This window comes from Alexandromys fortis, unplaced genomic scaffold (genome assembly GCF_014885135.2).
Source record: "Alexandromys fortis isolate MF-2015 unplaced genomic scaffold, M_Fortis_MF-2015_v1.1 scaffold_8_9099976_23576923, whole genome shotgun sequence".
Taxonomy (NCBI): domain Eukaryota; kingdom Metazoa; phylum Chordata; class Mammalia; order Rodentia; family Cricetidae; genus Alexandromys; species Alexandromys fortis.
The window spans coordinates 6161531-6189238 of NW_026067899.1; the positions used below are offsets into that span (position 1 = coordinate 6161531).

Genomic DNA, 27708 nt, shown 5'->3' on the forward strand with positions numbered 1-27708 from the left:
AGTCAAGATACCACATTAAGAAAATCATTATTACCTTCACACATTTCCTTCATAATTTATTTTTGCTGTTAAGCTTTTCACGATGGTCGTCATCTGCAAACATAGCGTACAGTGTTTCTTTCGTTGCTGCTGTCTGACACAGTTTTCCTAGTCTAGTGCAGAGAGGTTATCAGTGACTTCCGTTCACCAAGCGAAGGGTCATCCTCAGCTCAGATTGAATCTCCCTAGCCTGCTATCAAATGGTTTGCTGAGCTCAGCTGCCTCTCAGGTCTTTTTTCCAAACCTCCATATCTCTTTTATCCATCTCTTGCTCACATTATTTTTAATAATCCCCTAATTGCCTCTACCCTCCTATCTGAGCTCCTCTTTCTCCAAAAATAATGTATATCCTGCACAACTTTCAAGGGAGATCATTTTAGGTTTTGGTTAACATACTGCTTAAAATCCACCGGGGCCTCACCCATTGCTTAGGGAATTAAGTTTAAATCCCACAGGATTATGGACCCTCCCTATTTGGAGCTTGTCATTCAGCAAAGGGATCCTCAGCCTCCCTGTGTGACAGCTGACTGCTTGTGGCCTTTAGGAAAACCGCCCTGAGGTCAGCTATTGAAGGAGCAGTTATGTTTTAGGCTGAGACAGCTTTATGTCCGACGTAAACTTATAACAAAGGAAGTTTTGATTGCTAAAGCACGAGGCGAGGGTGATGCCGGGGCCCCGGAGAAAATTGAAGCAGCAGGCAAAGCTATTTTATGTTTCCTATTAGGCCCCTTTGCCACTGACCTTAAAATGCTGTGAATGATTTGAAGATGGATGTGGTTGTGTTACAGCCAGGTTGGTAGAGCTAGGGAGGGAGTAAGGGGAAATTTGCTATGTTGAGATTCAAGTCTTTTAGGAGTTTTAGAGCAAGGGTTGGAAAAGTACAGCCCCTGGGCCAAATTTGGTGCACAATTTGTTCTTGCAAAAATAATAATAGGAACACAGATGTGCTTTATGCTTATTTATTTATACATTGTCCTCTCCCCTCCCCCACAGCATTGAGAAGTTGCAATAGAGGCCATCTGGTCTTTAAACAAAAGAAAAAAAAGGAAGGTGGGGAGGACGGGAGTGATTGACTCCTTATGAAAAGTTCGCTGTCCCTTCTACAGGCTGGCGGGGCACTAAGATTCAGGCAGGAGTGGAGAGGAAGCCCATAGAAAGGTGAAAGTAGCTGAGCTGAGCGAGGAGGAGTCTTATTGCTCTGCCCTCTGTATCCCCATCCTTCAATACTCTGGGCCTTCCGTGGAAGGCGAATGAACTGAAATGGCCTTCTGCTTAAGAGTTGTGTTCTACCGCCCCCCCCCCCCCAAAACCGGGCTGGCTGACGAGACTTAATACCAAGTGCATCCCGGACACACACCCTCCAGCCACATTCCACAGGGTCATTCCCTTAGATGTTGTGAAATACATCAGTGAGTCGTGCCTTCACACCTGTGGATAAAGCAGTCTGCGGTCACTCTCTTCACATCGTTGAGATCAGCTTCCTGATTTCAGTGCAGTTAATGGGATCCCATTGCAGCCGAAGCAAAGAGGCAAACACACCTTAACCACCAAAGACAAAGTAGATACTTCTCCTATAATGGAAGGTGGGGCTGTAGAACCACCAGAAAACCGTGAGTGCCGTCTACAGCACAGCTGAGATGTTTTTGACAGATGCCTAGTGGTTACTAAGGACTGGAACAGATAAGCATCTTTTAGTTGTCAGAACTGAGAGCTTTCGTTTCAACTGTTTTCCAAACCTGTGTCAGTTCCCAGATCCAGTATCTTCCCTAGCTGTGCCAACAGCCGTTTTCCAGAGTATCCTGGGAAGCCCTGAGACTTTCCCCCCAATTCTTAGAAACAGAAAGTATCAAATTAGCAACTCATCGTGGTGAAGTAGCAGAAGGAACTGCTGCCCCCCGTTAGACTTCCCTTCCTCAAGTTCTCCCTCCTCTGAGTGGGGGTGAGGGCAGGCGAGCCTTTAACACAAGGCTCTTTGGGTGACTCTGTCCAAAACAATAGCCCTTGGTCTCTTCCAGCTCATATCTGTGACTTCTTGGGGGGAATTAGTCCAAATGATAGAGAAAGAAATCTCAGAACTGATTCACAGAAGAAAATGCAGTTACGCTGCAGCACTGAGAATAGGCAGCCGCCAAATCCAGCCCTGCCCATTGTTAGATGTAAAAGATGCCCTCCCCCAAACAAGGAAATTCTTCCAACAGGTAGATACTGTGTTTGTCCACTGGGCTTAGAACGAGATGCCCAGGGATATAGATCTTTATTGGTTGGCTGGAAGTTACGATGCTTTGTGCGGCCATGGCCTTGAAAGAGCTGAGCCTTTAAGACTGGTGAGGCTGGAATCTGAGGCTGTGTATCTAAGCTTTTCAGAAGGGGCAGACCCTGCAGAGGTTTATCTCATGTAAATACACCGAAGGATTTTTCTCTTCAAGAGAAAGCTTTTACTGATGAAACGGAATAAGGAACACACGCCATGGGCCATGAACGTCACCAGCACCCCTCCCCAGCTACCTGAGGGCTTTGTCCGTGGCTGTGAGTAGTAGGCTTGGGAAGCAGGAACGGAGGCTGTCTCACCAGCTCTGCTGCTGAGGTCCTAATCTACAGAGAACAACACTGAGCCCTGTAGTGGACAGGAAAGGCTGGGGAGTGGAAAGCCTTTACTGCTCGCCAGCTTATACTGTCTGTGTGCTTTAATTATTAGCCTGCGTGCAGTATTAGAACAGAATCTCATAAGGGTTTGTCCTGCACCAGCTGATGCAGTGTTCAGCCAGGCCAGCAAAGTGCTTCAAGGACACTGAGCAGAACAGGGGCTTCCCCTCCTGGCTTCAGGGCTCTTGGTGAGCATACTTATACCGCTGATGGACTCTTTCCATGGCTTGCTATAGTGCTGGGCCCCCACAGGGAACAGCTTTCCGAGAGCCGGCCTCCCCACTCTGTCCTGTTTACTGGACTTGACTTGCCCTGTAAGGCTGGATCCTTCTAGCCTAGGTAGCTGCTCCCCAAACTCTTTCCCAGACTCACACAAAGGCCTGAAACAATTGGTCATTTGTGGAGGTAGCTCTCTACCCTCTATCCCAGGCAACCAGCCCAGAGCTATCTTGGCCTCAGCTACACGTTAAGAAGTGAGTTTGACTTCATAAGCTGGCACTGCCCCTCAGCAGCTACCTGGCCCCGGGAACTGGTTCCTCTCTGCGAGTAGCCTCTCCTAGGACTCCCCAAGGCAGGTTTCTGGCCAGTCTCAGAACTGGTACCTGCCTCTGTCAACTCTTTTCTCTGTAGCCATCCGCTCCTGTTCTTCTCTTAAATGTAATTAATTCTGTGGCTGGACTCTTAAGATTCCTCTCTACCTTCTGGTACCCCTGATAGTATCACTTTTACTAAGGCTGGGTTTTCCAATACATAAGATTGATTATGATCGTGCCTTAAAGTCATCAGCCCCTAAGATAAGAAGAAAAGGGTAAATTCTGGAATCCCCAGAAGATGCGCAGGCTTTCTGTGAATTGGTTTTTCCCTGGCCTCCCCGTGTCGTCTCCTGACATTTCCCACCTCGGCTCGGATCAGGCTGTTCCTTCTTTACTTCCAAGCCTTTAAATGTGCCAGTCTATCTCTCCTCTCCATCTTGGCAATCTGCCTAAAAGTTTTTTATCTCTCAAGATTCTGTTCAGTCGTGTCAGCCACTCCTGGGCGCTTTCCTCTAAGACCTCCGCCAGCGTTCCGAGTCACATGACCCTGCTGTGCCCCTTGGCTTGCCCTATATTACTTTGACCACTCAGCCATTGTGCCCCGAGGGGAAGTATTGGAATGTTGTGGCCAAAGCGCAGATTAGACAACTACACGGAGTGTTTAAAGACAGGTGGAAGCGTATCTGGTCACCTTATTCTACCATGAAGCTCCTAAAGCTAAAAATGCCCAGAAAACATTGGGGTCTCACTTTTATGGGCAAGAGACATCATATCTGAGATATCTTTGGGGGCCAAAGTTAATTTTTTTTCCTTATTTTAAATTGCATAATAGCATTGGAGCAAATGCCCAATAAAGTGTCCAAGTCAGTTTTCACTGTTACAAATGACATTTCCTTTCATTATTTTGTAGACTGGGGGACAACAAAACAGGCAATGTTCCTTTCGTCACCAGTGTTAATAGTTGGGAATGGCTTGGAATCATACTGAGCCCTTTTACGTTGTTATTATCTTATTTATTTATGTATTTATTTGGGTTTTTCAGGACAGGGCTTCTTTGTGTAGCCTTGGCTGTCCTGGAACTCACTCTGTTGACCAGGCTGGCCTCAAACTCACAGAGATCCTCCTGCCTGTGCCTTCTGAGTGCTGAGTGCTAGGATTAAAAGCATGCACCACCACCACCACCACCACCACCCAGTTTACACAATATATTTTCAAGGATCACGAAGAAACTCAACTTCCAGCCTGATTCAGGCTGCCCTCCACTCACACTGGTTCACTTCAGGGCCTAACAAACGCAGTGTTCTCGTCTCCTGCTCAGTTGCAAGCAGCCCTTCCTCAGGCCAACTTCTGCCTTCAGATGCTGGAGGCCCAGAGACACCTCAAGCAAAGCCAACACCGTTCTCACTGTGCTGTTAGGTTTTGCATTTGCCCGAGTTATTGAAGTAGCTGGAAAAAGCAATGACTTAACTTGATTGTAAGTTTTAAATTAATCTACAGTAAGGCGTGTAGCGATTCTGCCTTGACTCACAGCAATGCCCTGTGAGCAGATCTGGGAGAGAATGCCAGCCGACTTACAGGTGCAGCCTCTTGATCAGCTTGCTTAGCTGGAGCGGTGCTTCATTGGTTAATGGCCAAGCACATGAAAAGAAGGTCACTGTGGAGGTTGTTGCGCGGTGCACGCCAGCAAGACTTCCCTATGCATCTGCCCTGTTTATAATCCACTTCCCAAAGGCCTCCGACCCCTTGGTTAGCAAGCTCAGACAATCCTTTCTGAAAATCTGAAAACTATATTTGCAATGCAGCATTTTGTATGTATCATACAGTAGTAGTAGTTGTTGACAGAGTGAACAAAATGTGTGGTTTGGTTTGATTTGTTTTGTTTTGTTTTGTTTTTTTCCTGGCAAGGAAGTTTTCTTCTTTCAAAGGGCACAGTCAATCACAGTTAATGACCACAGCTATTTTCTTCTTAAGGTGTCATTTTGTTGACGGTGAAATGTCTACGTGTTCTTTAAGCCCTAAGAGGACATTGCAGCTCATGTTCAGTTGTTGGCTGAGGTGATGAATTGTACCCTGACTTTAGAAAAGAATCACTACTAACATCATCTGTCATCTCTGTTTGTAGGTATTACTATTTAAAGAAACCTTTTACCAGCAAATCTATGATACAAACTATAAGTAACAAAGAAAACCGTAGCTGTTATAGGTCAAGTAACAAGCGCTTAATGCCAGAATGGCTCACCTAAAGCGACTAGTAAAATTGCACATTAAAAAACATTACTACAAAAAGTTCTGGAAGCTTGGTGTGGTCATCTTTTTCTTTTTGGTCGTTTTGATTTTAATGCAACGAGAAGTAAGCAATCAATATTCCAAGGAGGAATCAAAGATGGAGAGAAACTTGAAAAACAAAAACAAAATGTTTGACTTCATGCTCGAAGCTGTAAACAATATCAAAGACGCAATGCCAAAGATGCAAATAGGAGCACCCGTCAAGCCGAGCATCGACATCCCCCAGAGACCCTGTCTGCAAGGGTACTATACAGCAGCCGAGCTGAAACCCGTCCTCGACCGCCCACCTCAGGATTCTAATGCACCTGGTGCTTCCGGCAAGCCTTTCAAAGTCACCCACCTCAGCCTGGAGGAGCAGAAGGAGAAAGAGCGCGGGGAGGCCAAGCACTGCTTCAACGCCTTTGCCAGTGACAGGATTTCTTTACACCGCGACCTTGGACCTGACACCCGACCGCCTGAGTATGTTGAAGAATATTCCCTTACTGTTTTTCAGCAGGGTCTTCAAGGAAGAGGCGCTAACTCAGGCTGGCTCCTTAGGCACTCTGAAGCAAAACAGCAGCCAGTGCTGTTCGTTTGATGTCTCCTTTGATTTTCTTTATAATTATTGAGGCAGAGTATCCGTAGCTCTTGCTGGTTTGGCAGTGGAGACAGGAAATGCACCTTCTGAGTTAGAAAACCGTGTTCTAGATCTGATATATACTCAAGGGGAAATCTCCCCCTGCCCCCCCAAAAAATGTTATCATTTCCTCATCCACTTAGGAACATTTGGACAGGTTTTATAGAAAATAGAGGAAGTGAAGGGATAGTTCTCAATTCTCTGATATGCTATGGAATAGAAATGTTTTTTAAACTGTGCCAAGATTTTGAAGCTATTAGGTAGTGTGTTGGCTTGTAAAGTATGTCACACACTCTGTGTACTGTCGAGACGTGATTAGATCTCAGGAGGCCTGGATTTGTACACTTCCTTCTTAGAGAGGACGTTGTTACAGGTCACTTCCACCTGCTCAGAGGCTCTGCTCCTGTGCTCTCATGGCTGTAGAATTAGAGGCAAATCGGCCTTCTGAAGTGATGTCATTTCTAATACTTGTCTCAACCATACCGAATCTTTCTCTGTGCCTTTCATTAAGCACTTCGTTACCTATAAGGTGAGGTTTAAATACTGTATTTGAATTGCAAAGGGTGGGATGAATTCCTGAACTCTCGAACCATCCATGAGTTTTTTAAGAACACAAGACAGGCAAACAGTAAGCAACTGGTGCCTACTACATATTTCGTTTACTGTTTCTAACAGACTACATCTGCACGCAGAGAGTTCTTACTAGATTTGCAGCGGTGAATTCCTACTCTGACTACTTGCATCCCTGCAGGTTGAAGCTGCAGGGGAAGGATGCTGTAACTCTATTCTAATCGGTGTGGTTCGAGGTTAAGTTGCCCATCCCTTCAGAGTAAATGCAGGAAGAAACGGTTGCTCTATAAAATACCCTAGTGTATCTGAAGATGGTTCTCTCTTTTATCAATAGATTCAGGGGCAGTATTTCATTTTACTGATTCTGGGAGACTTGGTGACCGAAAAGCAGTCCCCATAAAAACTCATTTAGTATAATTTTTGTTCATTACATGTCAGTCACTATCTTCTCAAGATGAACATTTTAACTCTAGTGTTAGTAAACTTCAGTAACGTTCAGTAATCTAATTACTGAGGGAGAAAAAAACCAGCTGAGCACATTAACAGCCGTTATTAGTTTGGAGTTGGAGATCTGCTTCTCCGCCACTTTCTGGATAACATTGTGTGGGGAGTGCTAAAGGCTAGTTGTTTCTTACTTTGAATATAACCAGTATCAGCGGGACCCCCCACACACACTTTTCTGAAAATTTCACTAGCGTTTTTTATTCAAGGCTCAGCAGCCCTGTGGGTGGATCTAGTGTCTCCTAAAGCCAGAGGATGGCCTGATTTATAATTTAAGCGCTTTCTAAATGCTGAATTTTACAAATTGTCCTACAGTAAATGTAGAGTCTCTGCAGCAGGTTATTTGATTGCGCTTGTTTAAATGAAATGAAATGGTTTGTAGCATAAATTTACTGTGCACATTATTTCAGAATGATTGCAGTTTATAAAGTCGTACTGAGAAATTTTATCGCTTGCATTAATGATGGAATCAACACTTGGCCTGTGACCCTCTTGCTTTCATTTTTACTAATTCTCATTAATAGTTACTTGCCAGGCAAATAAATTCTAGCGTACTTGAACAGAGGGAATGCCTCACACAATTAAATTGGTAACATTTTACTAGGGACACATATGTGTGTTTGCGTGTGTGTGCAGTTTTATCTGTTGCATCTTTAATGTCATGTAATTCTTAATTGTTATTGTATTAATTGACTATATAGCAAATAAAGGTAAGTAAAAATCCTTAATCCCCAAATTCTCTTCCTTCCTTCTAACATGAGAAAGTGTCATACTGTGGGATTTTCCAGAACTGTACGTTAGTTTATAAACCTTTATGTATTAAAATATAAACTTATATTTAGTAATCTATTTCTATATCATTATGATCAAATGAATATGTATGTTTGCGTTTTATTTTTACTCGGTAGTTTATTCAAAATTCAATTTACGAAAAGTAACTTGCTGTAGTTGTGTGTGACGCTCTACCCCCAGCAGCGCTTTTTCCCTGTCCTCTCTTTTCCCTGTCCGCTGACCAACAGGTCCTCTTCTCAGCTACCTCTGACTAATTCCTTTTTCCTTCCATAAACATCTCACCCTACTGACCTGCTTTTGGGAAAGCATCCCAAGCACATTTCTACCAAGGTACGGTTATGAGGGCTTTTCATGAGAGGACCTGCTGGTTTGTTTGGAGGCTAGGCTGCCACGCTGGAGAAGGCCCACTGGCCACTCAAAGCAGCTGAAGTGTGCTGGATCTTATCTCTACGAGTGAATCATTTACCTCCTTCCCTTTGAGTCTGAGCAGCAATCTTTGATTGTTTGCGTGCTGTTTTTATAGGGTGGGGGAATGGTATAGTCTGCGGCCTCCAATGGAGCAGTCCTGTATGACATTTCGATGACCTTACAGACACTGCTGTCTGGTCAGCTTATCTTCTGCACAGACCACACACCGTTAATGTCATGCCCTGGGTTGTAAATGCCTCGCTCTGTCCTCACCTCCACTCCAAAGACTGGTGACCGTGTTCAGCATGGCATCTCGTCTCAAGGGCTGGAGGCTCTACCAAGCCACAGTTGCCTTTCTGTCCAAATTAGTTTGTAAATAATGGTTCTAAGAGGAAGACAGTGTTGCAAAAGTGAATTGGATAACAATCTGTGATACTTTTAGGTAATTGATACTAGCACTAATTAATCAAATCAAGACCGCTTAGGAATACTTTCCCTGTGTATATCAATGTAACAGATGGTAATATGCATAAGACTTTTATTTTTTTCTCCTAAAGATAGGGTCTAAGTATGTAGACTTGGCTGGCCTGGAATTTGCTATGTAGACCAGAATCACCACAAGCTCACAAAGATTCACCTGCCTCTTGCTCCAAATGCTGGTACTGAAGTCATGTACCATCATGACTGGCCCAGCATAAACCTTTGAACGTGGATATATAGACCTTTAAATTTCTAAGTATGTCACGTTAAAAGATAATTTGAAAGTGATAGGTCTTAATCAAATAGCAAAGCACATTTTCAGAGTGAAATCCTTAACACAGATAGTCAAATGGTCCTAAGCATTTGATGATAAGAACCTAGGTTTAGTGGGTGAGCTTACTTCTAGTTTTGATTCCATATATAAACTAAATTTGATTAAATTAACTTGGGAAATGAAGTTGTACAGTTTAAATCAATAAGAAAAATGTGTGACTTAAGCAAGAAAAAAATTGTATTGAACAATAGTTAGACATTTTGATTTTTGCACATTGATTCATTTGTGGGTTAGGTCTCTTTCTAAAAATGGACAGTGTAGAAAACCTGACCTATGTTGCCTGTATCAGTGAGCGTGATTAGGAAGAAGAAGCTGCTTCTAGAATTTTGCTTCAAACTAGTTATACTTATGTACCATTAAAATACTGTCATATTTGAATAAGCATTGCTGTCTATTTGGTTCTAGTTATTTGAGTTGCTTTATTCATTTATGTTTATTTGAGTTGCCATCATTTCGAGTGATAATGATTAAATAAATGATAACTTAGCGATGGTATAGAAACGGTGAAATAAATCAGGAGAAGTCATCATTGCTCTCCCACTTCCTTAACTTCCCCTAGATGTATTGAGCAGAAATTTAAGCGCTGCCCTCCCCTGCCTACCACCAGCGTCATAATAGTCTTTCATAACGAAGCGTGGTCCACGCTGCTCCGCACCGTCCACAGCGTGCTCTATTCTTCTCCTGCAATACTGCTGAAGGAGATCATTCTGGTGGACGACGCCAGCGTAGACGGTAAGAGAGTGGATGCTTACCCACAAATCCTGGTGCTCACAGTCAAAGCCTGTCTGGTGTACGTCGTACTCCCTGGGGAGAGTCTCGGAACCTGAACGGGTTGGGTGGCACGGCGGCGAATGGTGAAGTTTGAGCTCTAGAGTGCCGTGTTTGGAACATTGTGGGTTGTAGGACTCTCTGAACAGTGACCTTCGTAAGTGTAGACCCGGGGAACGTGGCTTTCACTATAGAGCACGCTGGCGAGGGGCACAGATGTGAGCGTGAAGTAAAGATGTCTGGGCTGGAGCCCCACCTCTGGTCCCAACCAGCTGTGTGAATTTGTCACGTCTACTCTTGGGCCCCGGTTTCTTTATTCATAAGATGGAGATATTATCATTGCTATATCAAATTTAAGTAATGGCATTACCTTAAGCCACCGAAAGGGAAAACTGCAGAGAATTTAATGAATATGCAATTGATTATATGACGCATCCCATGGTGTGATTTAGAACTGGAGCCTAACTGGGTTTTTTGATATGAAGGAGTTCATGTGAGTAACGTAATTCACAGGTAATGGTGTGAGCACCTGACGCCACACCGTCACTCCCTTCTGTTTTATTTGAGCATTTTCCCCCCATGGTCGTGCTGAGGATTCAATACAGGCCTCAGGCATGGCAGGCAAACGCTGTGTGGGAAGTGTGTCTGTAGACCTGGGCTTTTAAAAAATTAATTTAGCATCGCTTTCAAAATTAGCAATGGTCTTTAAATGTTTGTTTCTAATCATAATGAGATACTAAGTAAGATATCTTAAATTGGAATCATAAGTCTATAAATATTCTCATCTCTACCTTTTTTAAAGTTACAATTCCTTTAAGTAAAAAAACAATTTATTTCAGTGATTACGAAATTTGACTCCTGTATAAAGCCAGGTTTGGAATTAGATTCCCAGAGGCTGAATCCCAGCTCCTCGTTGTTCCTTCATTTGTAAAATGGGTACAGCACGCCCCCACCAAATCCAAAGTGCTGTTACGTATACCATCATTTCTGTACATGAGGAAAGGAAAAGCAGGTACTCATTAGGTCACATTGCTTGTATCCCTAGTCCAAACACGGTAATCAGTGGCCATAAAATGAAACCATTAGCTCATCACTTCTACATGCAATTCTGTGTATTTTCATGGCTTCCAGCTAAACTCACTCTGAAGAGAGTGAGTTATATTCTCAACAGAGAGAAACATTTGTGCAGAAGAAAAAAAAAAGTTGTTCAGTTCCAGAGATTTTTACATGAAGGCGAGACCAGGTCTCCAAATGAAGAAGTTTTATGATTCGTGTCTCCTGGATTCAAGTTAGACTCCACCAATTGGATGTGGTGTCGTATGCCTACAGTGTCAGATAGAAAAGAGCAGGCTGGAGCAAGAGAAGGAAGAGGAAATGAAGTTACACACTATAGAGATCTTTGGATTTCTAACACCCTTTCCTATTACTTTACCACTTAATTGTAACTAACTGGTATTTTGCTCTCTAATCCAATTTTGTGGTTCTTCCTGGTCTGGTTGGACAGCGGCCAGTGGGTCTTAGGTCACGCTTGATTAAGGTTTTCATCCCCTATAAGTTACCTGAAAGAAAAAAAAGAAAAAAAAAAAAAAAACACAGCACTAACATAGTCTTGGAAATGTTTTCTCCCCCTTTGAATTTTTGAATGCCTTTTCGAAGATGGTTTTTATTTTGCTTGATTGTCCCAAGTGTGAGACAATGGAGGCATGGCAGATTGACTTCCAGCAGGGCGTTCAGTGGAAACATGCATCTTTATTTGAAAGCTCAAACAACCATTGAAGCAAAGGACGTGGGAACGAAGACACACCCGTTCATTGTCTTTCTGCTTCACCCATTTCTTGTTTGCTTTCTCTCCTAATCACTTTCAAAGTAAGCATGAGACTTACCTAATTACATTAGACTCATACCGATTTAACATTTAACATTCTCACGTAACACCATGATTAGCTCCCCTGTTTTGGCCTTCAGAAAATTCTCTTTCATGAGCCAGACACATTTTCCCCCCATGGCTCATGGTGTCTTTTCCCACACAGCGTCATTGTCTGTCATGTAGCAGGGCCTGGAGGAGCTTGAGTCCCTCAGCTTGCTCGGCCCTTCACCTCTAGATAAGGTTAGAGAAAGGACATCTGCTTGCTGAAAAGGCCTGCTCCCTTTTCGTAATAGTGGTAAGAACTTGACAATAAACTTGAGCCATTTTCCTAACAAAATGTATGCTTTGGTGCTCTTGTAGTTTGTCTCATAGACTCCATCTGAAACCTACCCACCAAGCACCCACTTGGAAAATATGACTGTATGGAAACGGAACAGCTAGGAGGGTGCTGCACGTTTGTGAGCCCGGCACTCAGAGACTGAGGCAAGAGGCTCCGGTGTTCAGAGCTAACCTAGGATGCTAGCCTGTCTTCAAAAAAGATGCGCACACATGCATACACGCACGCGCATACTAAGCACATACATACCCACACCCACCCCACACCCGCATATCAGTGAAGTAAAAACTAGTCCCTGATAGCAGTTTATTGAGGAAAAGCAGAGTGAAGATGAGGATATTTGGGTGCCGATAAGGTAGTTAAATCCTAGTGAAGGCGAAAACCAGAGCCGGCATGTTCAGACCAGTGCCACCTGATAGAGCCTGTGTTCTGCTGTCCCCTTGGGTCCCTCTCCTCCCCCCAGCTGTCACCTGTGCTGCTTATGTCCCATCCCCCCTACAGATAAGAGATCTAAGTACAGAAAAGGTAAACTAACTTTTCCAAGGTCAAACAGTTGAAAGGAATGGTCCTCTAACCCAGGACTTCTGATTTGATAGAATTTTGTGCTGCCCTAAACAGAACAGGGGTTAGATAAAATTTAGGGAGCAGATAAGAATTTGAACATATTTCAGCTGTTTGGTTTAAAAAAAAAATTTCCCATTTTTTAATGGGGGTGTTTTGCCTTCATGTATGTTTTATGTCACATGCATGCAGTGTAAGGAAGCCAGAAGAAGAGAGGGTCAGATCCCCCCAAGAGCAGAGATCCAGACAGTTGTGAGCCAGCGTGTGGATGCTGGGAATTGAACTTGGGTCCTCTGTAGTTTAGGTCGCTTAAGCTGAATTACATATTAACAAGAACTGAAGAATGGAATGGCAAGCTAGATGCCCTGGTATAAAGCCGTAATGCCAGGAATCTGCAAGCTGAGGCCCAAGGACCACCCTGTCCACGTCTGGCAAGACCGTGTCTGGAGCAAACAGAACACCCACAGCGACAAAGACAATCTGATGGCGAAAGGGTTGACTGAAGATGTCCACAAGTCTGACCAGCACTAGATGGATTTGATCCCGGTTTCCTTTGACCTTTGTGCCTCCACGTTTGCTCCTTACTTATCTTATCCAACCGCAGATGTTTAGTATTCTGAGTTATGTATGTTATGTAGCTTTGTCTGTTTTTAGCGACCTTACATGCCTCTGCAGGTTTGTGCTGACGGTGAAGTGTCCCCAACCTACTACTGCTCTCAGCAACCCCTGCTTGCCCTTTGCTTGGCATGTGGGCAGTGAGCTGCTTTGACCACTGTCTCACCGCTAGTGAACCGTATTGATTGCCTGGCATTCCTTGTCATGGTTCTCAAATTTTAGTGCCAGTTTAAATATTGGTTGGAATATTTTTTTATTAAAATCTGTTTCTCTGACTCTGAAAGCCACTCAGCTCAGTTCTTACTGCGAGCTTTCTGAACTCCTGGGGTCCTCTCCATGGTGGCCTCTCACTTGTCCCTAACATAGTAGCATGGATTTTCTATGAAGTGGACAGAATAAGTACAAATTAGAACCGTAGGCATGACGTGAGTTATAATTTGTATACATAGTCTCATTTTCCTCACAGACTTAAAGGTAATGCCATGCTGCTTTTACTGGCAGAATGAGCAAATGTTGACATAGATTTAGAAGGGTCACTGCCTCATGATTTCATTACCTCTCAGGTGTTAGATATAAAAATAAATATTTTTTTAAAAAAAAGTTAACTGGAATTTTTTTTTCTTCTTTACAGACTACTTACATGAAAAACTAGAGGAGTATATCAAACAATTTTCTATAGTGAAAATAGTCAGACAGCAAGAAAGAAAAGGCCTCATCACTGCTCGGTTGCTAGGGGCAGCAGTAGCCACTGCGGAGACGCTCACGTTTTTGGATGCTCACTGTAAGTGCCTGTGCATAGCTGGCTCGCAACCTTCTCCCTCTGCCCCTTCATCTCAAAGTTACTTTTCTTTAGGTGTCTTCTGAATAGCATGTGTTACTGATGTTAGCTCTGGCAGGCCTAGCGGCTAACGACTCTGTATACAGACTTCACATATAGAGCCCTTACCGATCTCAATGTTTCTAATGCCCAGCTTTCCTTGCAGATGATTCTTACTTAGGGCTCCTCCCTCACCCCAGATGTTCATTCTGCCCTAAGAAAAAGGAACAGCAAAAGGAATTTCTCCTTGCAGTTTTTCATTCCTACACTGTGAGATTAATTTTTTACCTACGTATTCATGATCAGTACTATCATTGAACTTTGTCTCAATACTGCCACTTGTAACATTTATAGGGTTTTTTTTTTCTATTAAAGATTTGTTGAATCTGTTCTGCCCAGCAAGGGCTATCCTGCTATCTCATCCATGTACAATGGATATGCTAGGTATTAACAAATGCTGCTTGGTCCCTGGAGCTATAAGTTTGGGGAGTTTTGCTCTTCCTATGAATGCTTGAACTTGAACTGCCTAGCTTGTAGATAACTCGCCACCCAAGAACGGGTTGAAGCGTACACTGACTGTCACAGAAAGGCTCTGGGGTTGGTTTCTGTTGAGAGCCATTGCATCTGATAGGCTCTTAATCCAGCCTTTGGAAACTGAATAGAGATCTGGAAGTTTCTCAAAGGACAATGGCACTCTCTAGTATTTCCTTTTCCAATCCAAAATGCGGTAAGATCTGACTTGGCATTCTCCCCTGCTAGACAGTGATCCTTTCAGGCCACAGCTGACGAATTTAGCTGTGGGAAGGAGAGTGATCTGGTGTGGAGTGGACCAAGAGCATAATCCTGACCTCCATGGGACTCTCCGTTCTTCTCCCACTTCCATCAGGACTTATAGTAGTTTTGGGTGATTTTTCTCTAGTCACTGAATTCAAAATATCCTAACTTCCTGACTTACTTTCTCCCAAGACCCAGGAAGAAAAATTAAGCTTTCAATTACTATGCCTTACTGGATCAAAGGAACAAAAAAAAAATTAAATAATCTAGAATAACTTTAGGGTTAAGTGGAAAATTTATCTTGATTCATAGCCCGTTCTTAAAGGAAAAGGGCTTCCATAACAAGGATGGTAAATGTACTAGAGCCCATCTGTTGTGCTAGGAGGAAAAAAATCTCATCTTTTAGGAGAATTTTCCTGATTTCGTTTTTTTTTTTCTTTTTAATCCTACTCTCTCAATAAGAGCCCTTGAGAAGTCCCTGCTTATAGAGGTCTATTGTACAGCGTGTCTATAGTTAACACTGTGTTGCGTACTTTAAAATGGCTAGAAGTAGGTCTCACGTATCTCCCTACTCTTCCCTAACCCTCCCCCCCACGTGAGGTGATGGGTAGATACCTTAATTGGCTTGATAATAGTAAACTTTAACAATATGTTACAGCATGTGTATCAAAAACACACCATATACTCTTAATTACATCATTTTACCTATTATAATTAAGATGAAAGAAATCACCCATGCGTGTATATTCAGAAAACAGTTGATCTTTTCTTCATAATTTCTCTATTAATTTTCCTGTAATATCAAAGAAAACTCTTTTACAATTTCCATGAACTTGACCACAGCTTCTGTTTCGGGCAGGTGAGTGCTTCTATGGTTGGTTGGAGCCTCTGCTGGCCAGAATAGCCGAGAACTACACTGCCGTGGTGAGTCCAGACATTGCATCCATCGATCTAAACACATTTGAGTTCAACAAGCCTTCTCCGTATGGAAGCAACCATAACCGTGGAAACTTTGACTGGAGCCTCTCCTTCGGCTGGGAATCGCTTCCTGATCATGAGAAGCAAAGGAGAAAAGACGAAACCTACCCAATCAAGTAAGCTGCTTGCCGCCACGTCTTACCTTCACGCCAGGAGCACCGAATGCTGCATGTGCATATGTGTTTTGCTTGTGTGATAATCCTGAATAACAGAAAAAAAATGCATTCTATATGTAGACTAGTAATGTACAAGGCTCTTTTGCACAATAAGAGAAACCATTGAGATTAGGTGAATTCTCATGTCTTCATAAATTATAGTTTAAGAATATTAAAGCAGGCTAAGGATGGAAACGATAATATGGAAGATGATATTTTTAAAGTTCTTACTTCCCCCACAACCCTAACTGTGAGGAAAAAAATTTCAGCTATTCTATATCTACATAAAAGAGTTAAAATGTAATATCTCTTCACCTCTGTTGTCAGTTTGGTTCTTTAAACAGCCTTTCAGCCTGTTCAATTTCTGTATCAAACTTTGGCGATGTATTTCTTTTCAGGACCCCCACCTTCGCAGGAGGCCTATTTTCTATATCTAAAGAATATTTTGAGCATATTGGAAGTTACGATGAAGAAATGGAAATCTGGGGAGGTGAAAATATAGAAATGTCATTCAGAGTAAGTTTATGGAGATTAAACATCGCATACATGCCAAACAGTGTGATGTATTGTGTTCTGATCGTCTCATACAGACTGTTGCAGATGTATGCTGTCTTTATGTATTTAGTGCTTTCTATAATGTAATTGCTGGAAAATTGGCAATGAGGCTATTTCCATTTAAGTTGTAACTTGATATATTTATTCATGGTTGCCAGTGTAACAAGAGGAATCAGTTAAACTCCTGTGTCCAGGCAATAACACCAATTAATGCACTTGTAGCTACTGAATTCCAGCCAAGATAAATATAATTAAACCTAGTGCTTCAGGAAATGAGTTGATTATCAAGGGAGTCAGTATGGAAAACATTTATTTATAACTGTAAAGGACACTAGGCTTAACTCTTTGCATCATATGAACTGTTCTTTTCATAATGCATGTCATAAATTAATATAAACCAAACAGGCTTTTAGTAGGCATGACATGTGCTTCATATATTCAACTTCATGACCTCATTTTTGTGGCAACCATGCCACTCACGTTTTGTCCTTTAGGTTGGAATGTGGTGGGGGAAAGCCCTGGGAGTTGGGTTTATGTGTTGGCTCTGGCTCCATTGCACACCGGCAGTAGTGGGCCCTGTCTGCCACATCTGAACTGCTGAAGGGCAGGGTCTTTTTAAAGCTGACTCTGCTTCCAGCCCTAGCCCAGGCTGAGTCTCAATGCAGCTTGTTGTACTGAACATGTCACTGAGCCATCTGTTTTATTATAATGGGGGGAAAAGGAGGTTTCAACCACTTGTCTCGTTCTAGCGTCCACTTTTGAGCGTGGCTTCATTTTAGTTTTTTTTTTTTTCTTACTGATTGTTGATGGCGGAACTAACCAGTAGGGCATTTTACTTAGAACTACCGCGAATTTTAGACACATTCTACATAGACGTGGGCTTTTCAATATGATAAACTCCCTTGAAAATATATTGGGTTATATTCTAGCAATGATAGCTTTCTCGAATGGTTTTCTTTAATACCAAATTGAATATCCAAAGAGGAAATAGAGTCTGGGTTCTTTTGTACCCAGACAGCTAGTTCATGTCTTAGGAAAAAGTGTGTCGTTTCAGTCAGTGGCCATGTGTTTCAGGGGGACGTCAGCTAAACCAGAGAACCTTGTTTTTCTCTGCATATTAGAACACTTGCATAATTATTGGCCAAAAAGAAAACTTGGAATTAGTTTTTATGAAGGACTCAGAACTCCTGCTCTTGTAAACCTACTTTCTGAAGGTGTGCGTTTGTTCTCTGTAGTTCTCATTTCCTTTATTAAAACCACTGTTTACATCTATAGAGCATAAACTGAACTGGCATAGAGACTTTATAACACGCTAATAAATCTCTATATTTTGTATTTATTGATATTTTAAAGGTAAACTTAAAGCAACAGTTTTTTTCTCCAAATACTGTAAATTTAAACAAATATCATTAATTATCAGGTGTGGCAATGTGGTGGGCAGTTGGAGATTATGCCTTGCTCTGTTGTTGGACATGTTTTTCGCAGCAAAAGCCCTCATACCTTCCCAAAAGGCACTCAGGTGATTGCTCGCAACCAAGTTCGCCTTGCAGAAGTCTGGATGGATGAATACAAGGAAATATTTTATAGGAGAAACACAGATGCAGCAAAAATCGTTAAGCAAGTAAGTGAGGGCCAAATAATGAAACGACAGTTAAAGACTATCCCAAGTCCATAAACTTTTTTTTTTTTTTTTTTTTTTTTTTTCGAATCACCTCGGGCGGGGGGGGGGGGGCATTTAAAAAGTATTTTTGAAGGTAGGCCTTTAAACTTTAAACCTTAAAATAAATAGCTTAGGGCCATCAAGCTGGTGCAGGAGCTTGTCACCAACCCTGATAGCCTAAATTCAGTCCCTGGGACTGACACTATGGAAGGAGAGAACTGATTCCTCTAAGTTGTCATTTGACTTTACATGTATGTGCCATGGCACATGTACACACACACATACACACACACACAAATGATAGTAGTGATAATAATTATAAAATAGTAATAATAAGGGCTGGAGAGATGGCTCAGAGGTTAAGAGCATTACCTGCTCTTCCAAAGGTCCTGAGTTCAATTCCCAGCAACCACATGGTGGCTCACAACCATCTGTAATGAGGTCTGGTGCCCTCCTCTGGCCTTCAGGCATACACACAGAAAGAATATTGTATACATAATAAATAAATAAATATAAAAAAATAGTAATAATAAATGTGTATATAACTTATTCATGTTCTCCCTAAAAGAATAAGATTAAACAGTGTTATAAAATTCCGGCATTTTTAATTGTTTCCCTTGCCCCTGAAAATAAAGGAAAATAAAATACAATTAACTCAAAATTGCCTTTTTCAACTCAAGTTCCAGTTGGGAATTTTGTTAAGATGAAAACACTTAAATTAGAAAGCACCCGACTGTGCAGTTTGGGGATTATTTTTTTGCCCTTGACCACAAAGAGATACTGATCTCACTGGGTCTTAGCACTATTTGTCCACACGTGTTTCCTCACACCTCGCGCTCTCCGGGTCCTTTTTAAGTAAAGAGGTGGGATGAGTTCAGAATTCTCCCACAATCAGCCCCACATCCTCAGCATTTTTGGGAGACCTTTGTTCTTTAGACATCCTGTCCACAAGCAAAGTGTATTACAGCCCTCCAGGGGACTTGATTCTTTTAACCACCAGGGACCAGGCAGGCAGCACACCCGTTGCTTGAACGAATGGTCCATTTATTGTTCATCCTGCATCCAGAGTTTTACCGAATACCTAAATGTCAATGCAAATAGGACCGTATGCAGGGTTCATCAGAGCCGATTTGATTGAGGACTCCCTTCATGCTCTCATCTGTTTCCAGAAATCATTTGGTGACCTTTCAAAAAGATTTGAGATAAAGAAGCGCCTTCAGTGTAAAAATTTTACATGGTACCTGAATACCATTTACCCAGAAGTGTATGTACCAGACCTTAATCCTGTTATATCTGGATATGTGAGTATTTTTATGTTCCCCCTTTTCCTTGATAAATTCCCTCCCATACCTTTTAACTTACTGCTTTTGGAGTTTTCCATTATTAATGCCACTTCCCTGAAATTAATTGAAAAATAGGAACTGCGCAGTTTCGATATATATATATATATGTATATATAATTTAAATCTTTTACTTAGATTAAGAGTGTCGGTCAACCTCTGTGTCTGGACGTTGGTGAAAATAACCAGGGAGGCAAACCGTTGATTCTGTACACGTGCCATGGACTCGGCGGAAACCAGGTGAGCGCTTCCGGACATGGTCAGGTGCTGTGTGTTCCTCAGAAGTCTCAGCTCAGATTGACACTAAGGCACACGGCCGTGCAGATGTTTTCAAGCTAAGCATGACGTTGCAGAGTATTTCCATTGGCTGGGAAAGTAATCTGGAGTTAGCCACTTGATCAACAGAAAGGACCAAAAACAAAGCAGAAAATTGTTATTTGATGTTGTGTATGTTTAATGTAGCTTTCGACCTTGTGTGACTGCCGGTATGGAGGCTTTGGGAGTCATGGGGGAAGGCAGTATTAACTGTAATAGCAAATTGCTTCCAGTGATAATGCTGGCACAGCTGCACTAGAAAGTCCTTTGAGGGCAGAGATACTGCTTCAGACACTGAATCTAAATGCTGTTTCTCACCGACTCCCGTTTTTTTCTCTTTGATTACTGACATCCTTGTTTCCACTCAATTTTTTCTATTAAGAGCAAATGTGACCTGTAACTACCTAGCCTACTAAAGTTGTAGAAATTATTAAGTTTCTAGCTGTTAGCTTATTTTGACCTTATCCTTAGCAATTTAGCTCAGAGAAAGATTTGTTTTTCTCCACAGTCAGTCAGCTAGTTCCCCGAGTGAGCCCTGGGTGAGCTTCATCCATTGGCTCCTAGCTCCATTAGGAACCCAACCTGTAGGACCAGCATCTGCAGTCAGTAACATCAGGTCAGGAGTAAGGAATCCAGGGGCTTTGTGGATGTATCAAACAGCCTCAGGATTAGATGAGGGGCCCATGGACTTTCCTGAGAAAGATAACATCTGAGACTTTCTATTGAGAGGTGTTTAGTGGAATGGTAAGGAAATAGGCAGAGTATAAGGAAGAATTACAAAGAAAACCATCTAGAACTTTTTTTTTCTGGGAATTGCCTGTGTGTTGGCACAGGATTTTCACAGGCTTGCATGTTTGTGCTACTGTGTAAGTACTTCTACAGGGCTTTGAAAGAAAGTATCAGGGTGAGGAAGAAAGGATCAGTGTGTCTCCTGGCCAGTCTGTTTCTGCACATCTTCCTATTCATTAAATTCAGCTTAATTGGTTTCAGTCTTTATTTGACCATATACAATCTTTTAATTTTTTTCCTTTCTTTCTACATAAGAATAGTTATAAAAATAGTTGTTATTTTGTAAATAACAATTTGCTTATTTCCTCATTTGTAAATATATTATCATGATTGTAAACACTTAGGCATTTCTCTCAAGGTTTCTCCAGAATAACAATTATCTTAAAATGTATTATTACTACTATTTTTGTAATAATTTGCTGCAGGGTACTATCTTAAAAATATAGTGTGTGAGTGTTGGTTTTATGCTTTTCTATTATCTTTTTCCGCGTATATATTTTTGTAACGAATTATAAAATTAATTTTAAATTATCAATAGAATAGGCTGTCTTTAATAAATCTGAGAAGAAAATTCAGTCATTAAACATATTTGTATAACTTTATCATACAACTTGTCCTGTTGCAAGATTTGACAGTCACTGACTGACCTTGTGAAACCTGTGTCACGGAAGCATTTTTTTTTTCATAAGAAGTGAAACCTATAATGTAGTTTGTGGTGCTAAAAGAGATAGAGCAGGAAGAGATAATGTGAGTGATGGATTCAGAGGTTGGACTTGGAGTTAAAGAAGATCTTTCTGGAGCAGTCATCTGAGATGGAGTCAAGCATTCGGGGAGAAGAGCATCTTGAAAGGGGTCTGGGTGAGAGCAGCCATGTAGAGGAGGTTCAGAGAACACAGCAGGCCAGCATGGCCAGTACGCAGTGGTCTAGGCAAGGAGAGAGGGAAATGAGGTCAGAGATGCTGATAAGGAACCTGGTTGTATGGAGCTCTGCAAACCTATTAAGGAAGATGGATTTGATTCTGAACTCAACAGAAGCCATCAAGAGGTTTTTGAGTGGGCGAATAATGTGATCTGGCTTGTATTTTAAGATGGCTCTGGCTTCTGTCATCCTAACGCACTTATATCTTTTACGTGTTCATTTTTTATTTTTGAGATTTAATAAAATTTTAACATTTCCCCCTTCCCTTTCTACCCTCTCATATAACCCTCCCCACTCTCCCTCAGATTCATGGACTCTTTTTTCCCTAATTGCTATTGTATGCATATATGTGTATACACACAAATTCCTAAATATAACCTGTTTACTCTGCATAATGTTACTTATACGTATGCTTGGCACTGGGAACACAACCAATTGATGTGTTTTTCCCTGGGAAAGACCACTTACCCGGCTCCTAGCTTTCCTCTGTTGCCTATGGTTCTTTCAGTAGGGTTGAGGCCTCAGTGGGCTTTTCCCTGTCTACTTTGGCATGTCTATTGGTGTCTTTGTTCAACTCACTTTCAGGCAGTTCTGTTTTATTTTAATCAATTATTTCCCTCAACTATTTAGCACATTTTAGTTCCTTGAGAACTCAAATTCAGACGTCTCATTTAATTTGAGCGTTTTCTCCTTTTCTTCCATTTTGATCATTTAATGGTGTTTTATGACATGTAATCCTTTTATAACAGTATTTCTGAATGCAAAGCAAAGTAACTGTTTTTGTTCTGTGGCTGGATTGGAGACTGTTCTGGTCCAGTGCAGTTATGTCATTACAGCCTTATGACAGTTAATATTTCATGCGCATTCTCCTCTAGAGCATGCCTCCCATAATTTCAGCTGGTTACTTATTTACTTTGTCCTTGCTACCAAATTATTTTTAACCATTTTCCTTTCCTTCCAAGTTTCGTCTTAGTGACCCTTAAATTAATAATATGTAATAGCTTTTCTTCTCGTTTTTGAGTTCTTAAGGCTTATCTTAGTTTAAATTACTGAGTTAGGAATAGTTAGAGTGTTGTTTCTTTCTCCTTCTTAAGTTACTTTCTACAGAGTTTCCCCCTGAAAAGTTGGTTATAAAACCAATTTAATGTTTGACGTGTAGGAGAGAGAGAAATTAAGCGTGAGACTGAGACAAGGAGCTGGGGTGGAGGCTCTGGGTTCTGCTAATGTATGTGGAGTGTTTCCTCTAGCACAGTGCCTGCCTAGCATATAACAAGGGCTCTATAAATATTAGTGCTAACAGGCGTTACTGCATTATTGATAATCAATTATGTTAACACATTTCATCCTTAGAACCGCCAACATTATTAAATAGTTGATTTATCATGGGGCTGGGACAATAGCTTGGTCAGTAAAGTGTCTTCCACGGCAGTGACTGTCACTAGATAATACAATGCTTAGCCTTGGCTCACAGAGAATCCAACTAGCCACGCATGTAATTCTAGTAGCATGGGACAGGCTAGCTCCGGTGTCCTGTGGAAGCCTTGAAAGTTATAGTTTTCCACCAAGGGAAAAACTGAAGAGAAATAAAGAGGTAAAATAGGACTTGATCTAGTCCTTAAGGAATGAAAACGACTTAGCAAACCAGGAAAGGGTCAAGGATTTCCAAGCAACAGCCTGGCAATAGAGCCAACTCTTGGGTTATTCTTTAGAGGTTGGTTTATATTAAATGAGCACGGTCTGCTACAGCTGAGGCAGTGGCTGCCGTGAGGGTAAGTCCTGAACACTGTACACGTCAAATAGCGGGCGGGGTGGGGGAGGAGCCTTGAGCAACACAGGTGATTTTCGTGAAGCCAGTTTATCAAGCCAGAGCTTTAAAGGGCTTCCAAGCAGCTGACAGGATCGATGCATCCTTGGGTCAGAGGTTGGCACTACAGGATAAATTAAGAAGTGGTCCGAGTCAGAGAATTGAGGACGGAGGGGTAAGCATGAATGAAGTGACATCCGAGAAGAAAATTCCACAGAGCTTAAGAGACTCGTTAATTGGTTGTGGAGATATACATTAGTAAAGAGCTACAGCGTACCAAGCGCTGACGCGTGCATGTTGGTCTTTGCTGAAAGTGCTCCACGCCTATCAACCCATTCGATTAGTGATTTCAGGAATGCTATGGGCAGGTACGCTTGATACCCATCTCACAGGGACAGAAGCATCTCTGAGAGTCCATGATAGCTTGTGGATTAGTGCAAATGACTCAGCTGAGATGATGAGAGAAGGAGTGTTGTGGGGGAGAGAGAAGCAGCAGCAGCCACTTAACTGCTCTCTAGAACTTTGCGGGCTGCTTTCTGCCGGCCTCCATTCTGCCGTGGAATTTGCAGTGTCATGTTTGGAAAGGAAGGGTTCCCATGTTTAGGGAGTAATCCCCGAGGGCAATGGACAAAATCAAGAGCTTGCTGTCTTCTGTCACAAGGACCCTGCTTACACTTCTGACCTCTGTATCATGGTTGTTAAAGACCTCAGGAGCTTACTGTTGAGCAGGGAGCTGGTTGGCTTTCACACCGGTACCTTTGCCAACAATGTCACTCTCCTTCCCACAGTACTTTGAGTACTCCGCTCAGCATGAAATCCGGCACAACATCCAGAAGGAGCTATGTCTTCATGCTACTCAGGGGGTCGTCCAGCTGAAGGCGTGTGTCTATAAAGGCCACAGGACAATCGCCCCCGGAGAACAGATATGGGAGATTCAGAAGGTGACTGACTGCGGCTCATTCAGCCATTCACTAGATTACTTTGAATAGCTCTAATTGCTTTACTGTGCCAGATATCAAATTACTTCTCCTTCAATAGTTCCGCTATTTTTACGTGTTCCCTCGGTGATAAGAGAATATATCTAGGGATTTAGTACCCTTGGAAGCTACTAATCATAAAGCTGAAGCCTGTCTCAATCAGGTGAAAAACGTCTATAATATTTTTTTTTTTTTGAGGCAGGGTTTCTCTGTAAAACAGTCCTGGCTATTGTGGAATTCACTCTGTAAGACCAGACTGGCCTCGAACTCACAGAGATTCACCTGCCTCTGACCCCACCCCCACCCCCGAGTGCTGGGATTGAAGGCGTGTGCCACCACAGCCTGGCTATAAACTATTAATTAGTTTCTTATCCTTGACTTTCAAAGAGTTTTTACAATAGACTTTGAAAACTATGTTTATTCCTTAAAGGGACAAAAAGTGTGCTTTTCACATAGAATTGTTATGTCTTCCCCCATTTTAGTACATTTTAAATTAATCTAGAGTCGAAAGAATGCATGGCGGATCACCTGTTCTCAAAAATGTTTGACATTTAGCTTGATCATAGTACTTTTTTATCAAAAACTAGTTTTGTGTAATAATAGCATACCATAAGACTGGCTTTTCTGATTTTGAAGTTGGTCATTTGAAATACCTGAAATGTATTTTGGGTTTGCTCTCTACTTTCCTCTTCGTTTTTGAAATGACTCACATTGACTAGACAGCAGTAAAGTGAACTGTAGAGTTATGAACAAAAGTCATCAATACTTTACCAGCTCTAGGTGATCTTAGACTTAAGGTTGAGAATTGGACACATTTGTTATGCAAATCTCCCTTCACCTTTAGAGAAACCGTAAAGTCATTTTCATATCTAACTTTTAGCTGTAAATCATTAAAACTTAATGTATGTTGTGTGTTTCCTTTTTTTCCAGGACCAGCTTCTGTATAACCCGTTGTTTAAGATGTGCCTTTCAGCAAATGGAGAGCATCCAAACCTAGTGCCATGCAACCCAGCAGACCTACTCCAGAAATGGATTTTCAGCCAAAATGATTAAGTGTTCCTTAAAGCTAAGGAGTTGAAAAGGACATATTCTTCCTCATAAAACTGTGACGAGGCATACACTGTAGTTGTTAAAAATTATGCAAAAGCAGCTAATTGTAACTTATTCCAAGTGCATTTTCCTTATTTATGTCTTAAGATGTCTACGTAGTTCCGCGGCAGAGACCCTGTGGGTTTCTGTCTAAAAGCTCAGCACCTAGAAATACCAAAGACGATTCTGAAATGTCCAGATGTAGAAGAGAGATGTTTACAAAGACAGTAATTTTCCTAGAGAAGTGACCTGTGCTTGTACCCTTGGGGGTATGCACAGCTACATCCGCACATTCGCCACTTAGAATATTTCCCCCAGTTGTAGGGGAACTGGAAAAAGATTTGATACTGTATTTTTATAACTGTGTAGAAATCGATCAATGAAGGCCAGTCATTGGCCTTTCTGTACAAACCAGGAAATTTTTACAGATCTAGAATTTATTGTTTCAAAATCCAGGTAAACTTTTGTTGTCTTAGTTTACTTGTCTGTCACATATTTCCATAAACATGAAGTTGAATAAGGAGAGGACTATTTTTAACACTTCAATTTTTGGAAAATTTACAGATATTTTTTAGTCTGAAGCCCACTGCACTTGATGCACGGGAGTCTTCCCCAGATGGCTTTTTTGAAGCGGCTACACTGTGTGTTTTCCCAGAGCACTTTTAAAAAAAAAAATTTTATAAATTATTAGCTGTTACTACAGGGGTTCCTTCTTCCTTTCTAGTAGTCTTATTTTCTTAGCTCAACTCACTAATCCCGAATATTTATAATGCTGGATTTCAAATGCAGTCTACTTGACTCAATTCTAAATGTCGTTGTTGATTCATTATACAGAGTGGATTTGCAATGGATCTTTCCCATAAAAAGTAGCCTTACTTTTATCTATGTGAAAAAGACAATAAAAAAGAACCCTGAACACTAGTGCAAACTTTTGTTTCTGTTCTGTCCAATTTGGGGTGGGTGGAATCTGTAATTGATCATGGGTAACAGTTGTTTTATGGTACGTATTAATTGCCCGCTGTTTGTGGAGCCCCAGATTCTTTTAAGGAACACCCCAACTGTGACAGTAGCATGAAAACAGGATTGAAGGTGCTGGTAGATTTATGAATTCCTGGTAGCTTTCTTTAATGTTCTCATAAAATTATACTGGGAAGTCACCGTTTCCTATTTGGCCATCGTATAGAGAGAGGTCTTGTATTATTTCAGAAGCAAAATAGAATTTGTTTTAAAACCAGTGGGGTCTCAGTTGTGCAACAGAAAACACTTCCTAGTATATAGCTTTAATTAAATAATAAAATATTAATTAACTTTTAAAAAGTTGAATCAAAAATTCCACGTTCTCTAACCAGTTACTTTGCAGAGATTTCAGTTAAAGGAACGTCCACCATTTTACTAACTAGATCAAAAGCTAGAGGGAGTGTAAGACTTTGCCGTTCAGCTGTCTCTTTTAAGGTAGAGAGAAAGATACACAATTCCGAATGAAGCAGTATGCCACCATGTTGCACTGTATGACTGAGATGACTTCCTACCTTTTAGCTTTGGTGGCCCATTAATATATGAACGTTTTTCTATCATTATAGCTAATAATGCCATGAAGTGCCATGAAGTAGTAAGCATACTGTATGTTGCCTCTTGGGTGTGCAATTTCTCTTCCTCAGCTTGTTCCACTAGACTCATGAGCCAAGGATGCTCTCAACACTTATTTTATCCCTAAAAACAATACAAAGCGGAGCAGTCTCTTAATGAAATTTTAGAAATGATCTTGAATAAAACATGTTTTTAAAAAATGAAACCAATATGCTGATGTTCACAAAAAATCATATGTTGATGCTTTGTGGTCCAAGTCAAGACACTTAAATTGGGTTGATCACGTTGTGGCTGTATTAAATATATCCACAGGAAAGATCCTTTCCTGACACAGCCACCTCAGGCTGCCACTCAAGTGTCATATCAGCAATTCGACTGGGGACTGGCCCTTTGTGGAGAGATTCCCTCCAAAAGTGCCCTGAGTTCCGGACCTGTGTTAGCAGTAATTCAGAGAGTCTGGATGCCATCTACTTGCATGACTTGCCTGCACTCAAGTGTAAAATTGTGGAACTCTTGCTCAATTTGAAGCTGACAGGGCAAATGGTCTGGTTTCTGCCGAAGACCTGGCATGCTGCCGTCATTCCAGAGGACCATTCCAG

At 41.6% G+C, this 27708-nt stretch overlaps 1 protein-coding gene across 1 annotated transcript in view; it reads left to right on the forward strand.

The window, feature by feature from the left end:
• Galnt3 (polypeptide N-acetylgalactosaminyltransferase 3) overlaps positions 1-26443 on the forward strand; it is a 34824-nt gene extending 8381 nt beyond the window's left edge. The window contains exons 2-11 of the mRNA XM_050123235.1: positions 5338-5960; positions 9762-9934; positions 13982-14131; positions 15801-16035; positions 16473-16590; positions 18050-18250; positions 19459-19590; positions 19768-19869; positions 24245-24397; positions 25364-26443. Coding sequence (XP_049979192.1) covers positions 5446-5960; positions 9762-9934; positions 13982-14131; positions 15801-16035; positions 16473-16590; positions 18050-18250; positions 19459-19590; positions 19768-19869; positions 24245-24397; positions 25364-25486 — 1902 coding nt within the window. The 5' untranslated portion in view covers positions 5338-5445 and the 3' untranslated portion in view covers positions 25487-26443. The remainder of the gene's footprint in view (positions 1-5337; positions 5961-9761; positions 9935-13981; positions 14132-15800; positions 16036-16472; positions 16591-18049; positions 18251-19458; positions 19591-19767; positions 19870-24244; positions 24398-25363) is intronic.
• The last annotated feature ends 1265 nt before the right edge of the window (positions 26444-27708 follow it).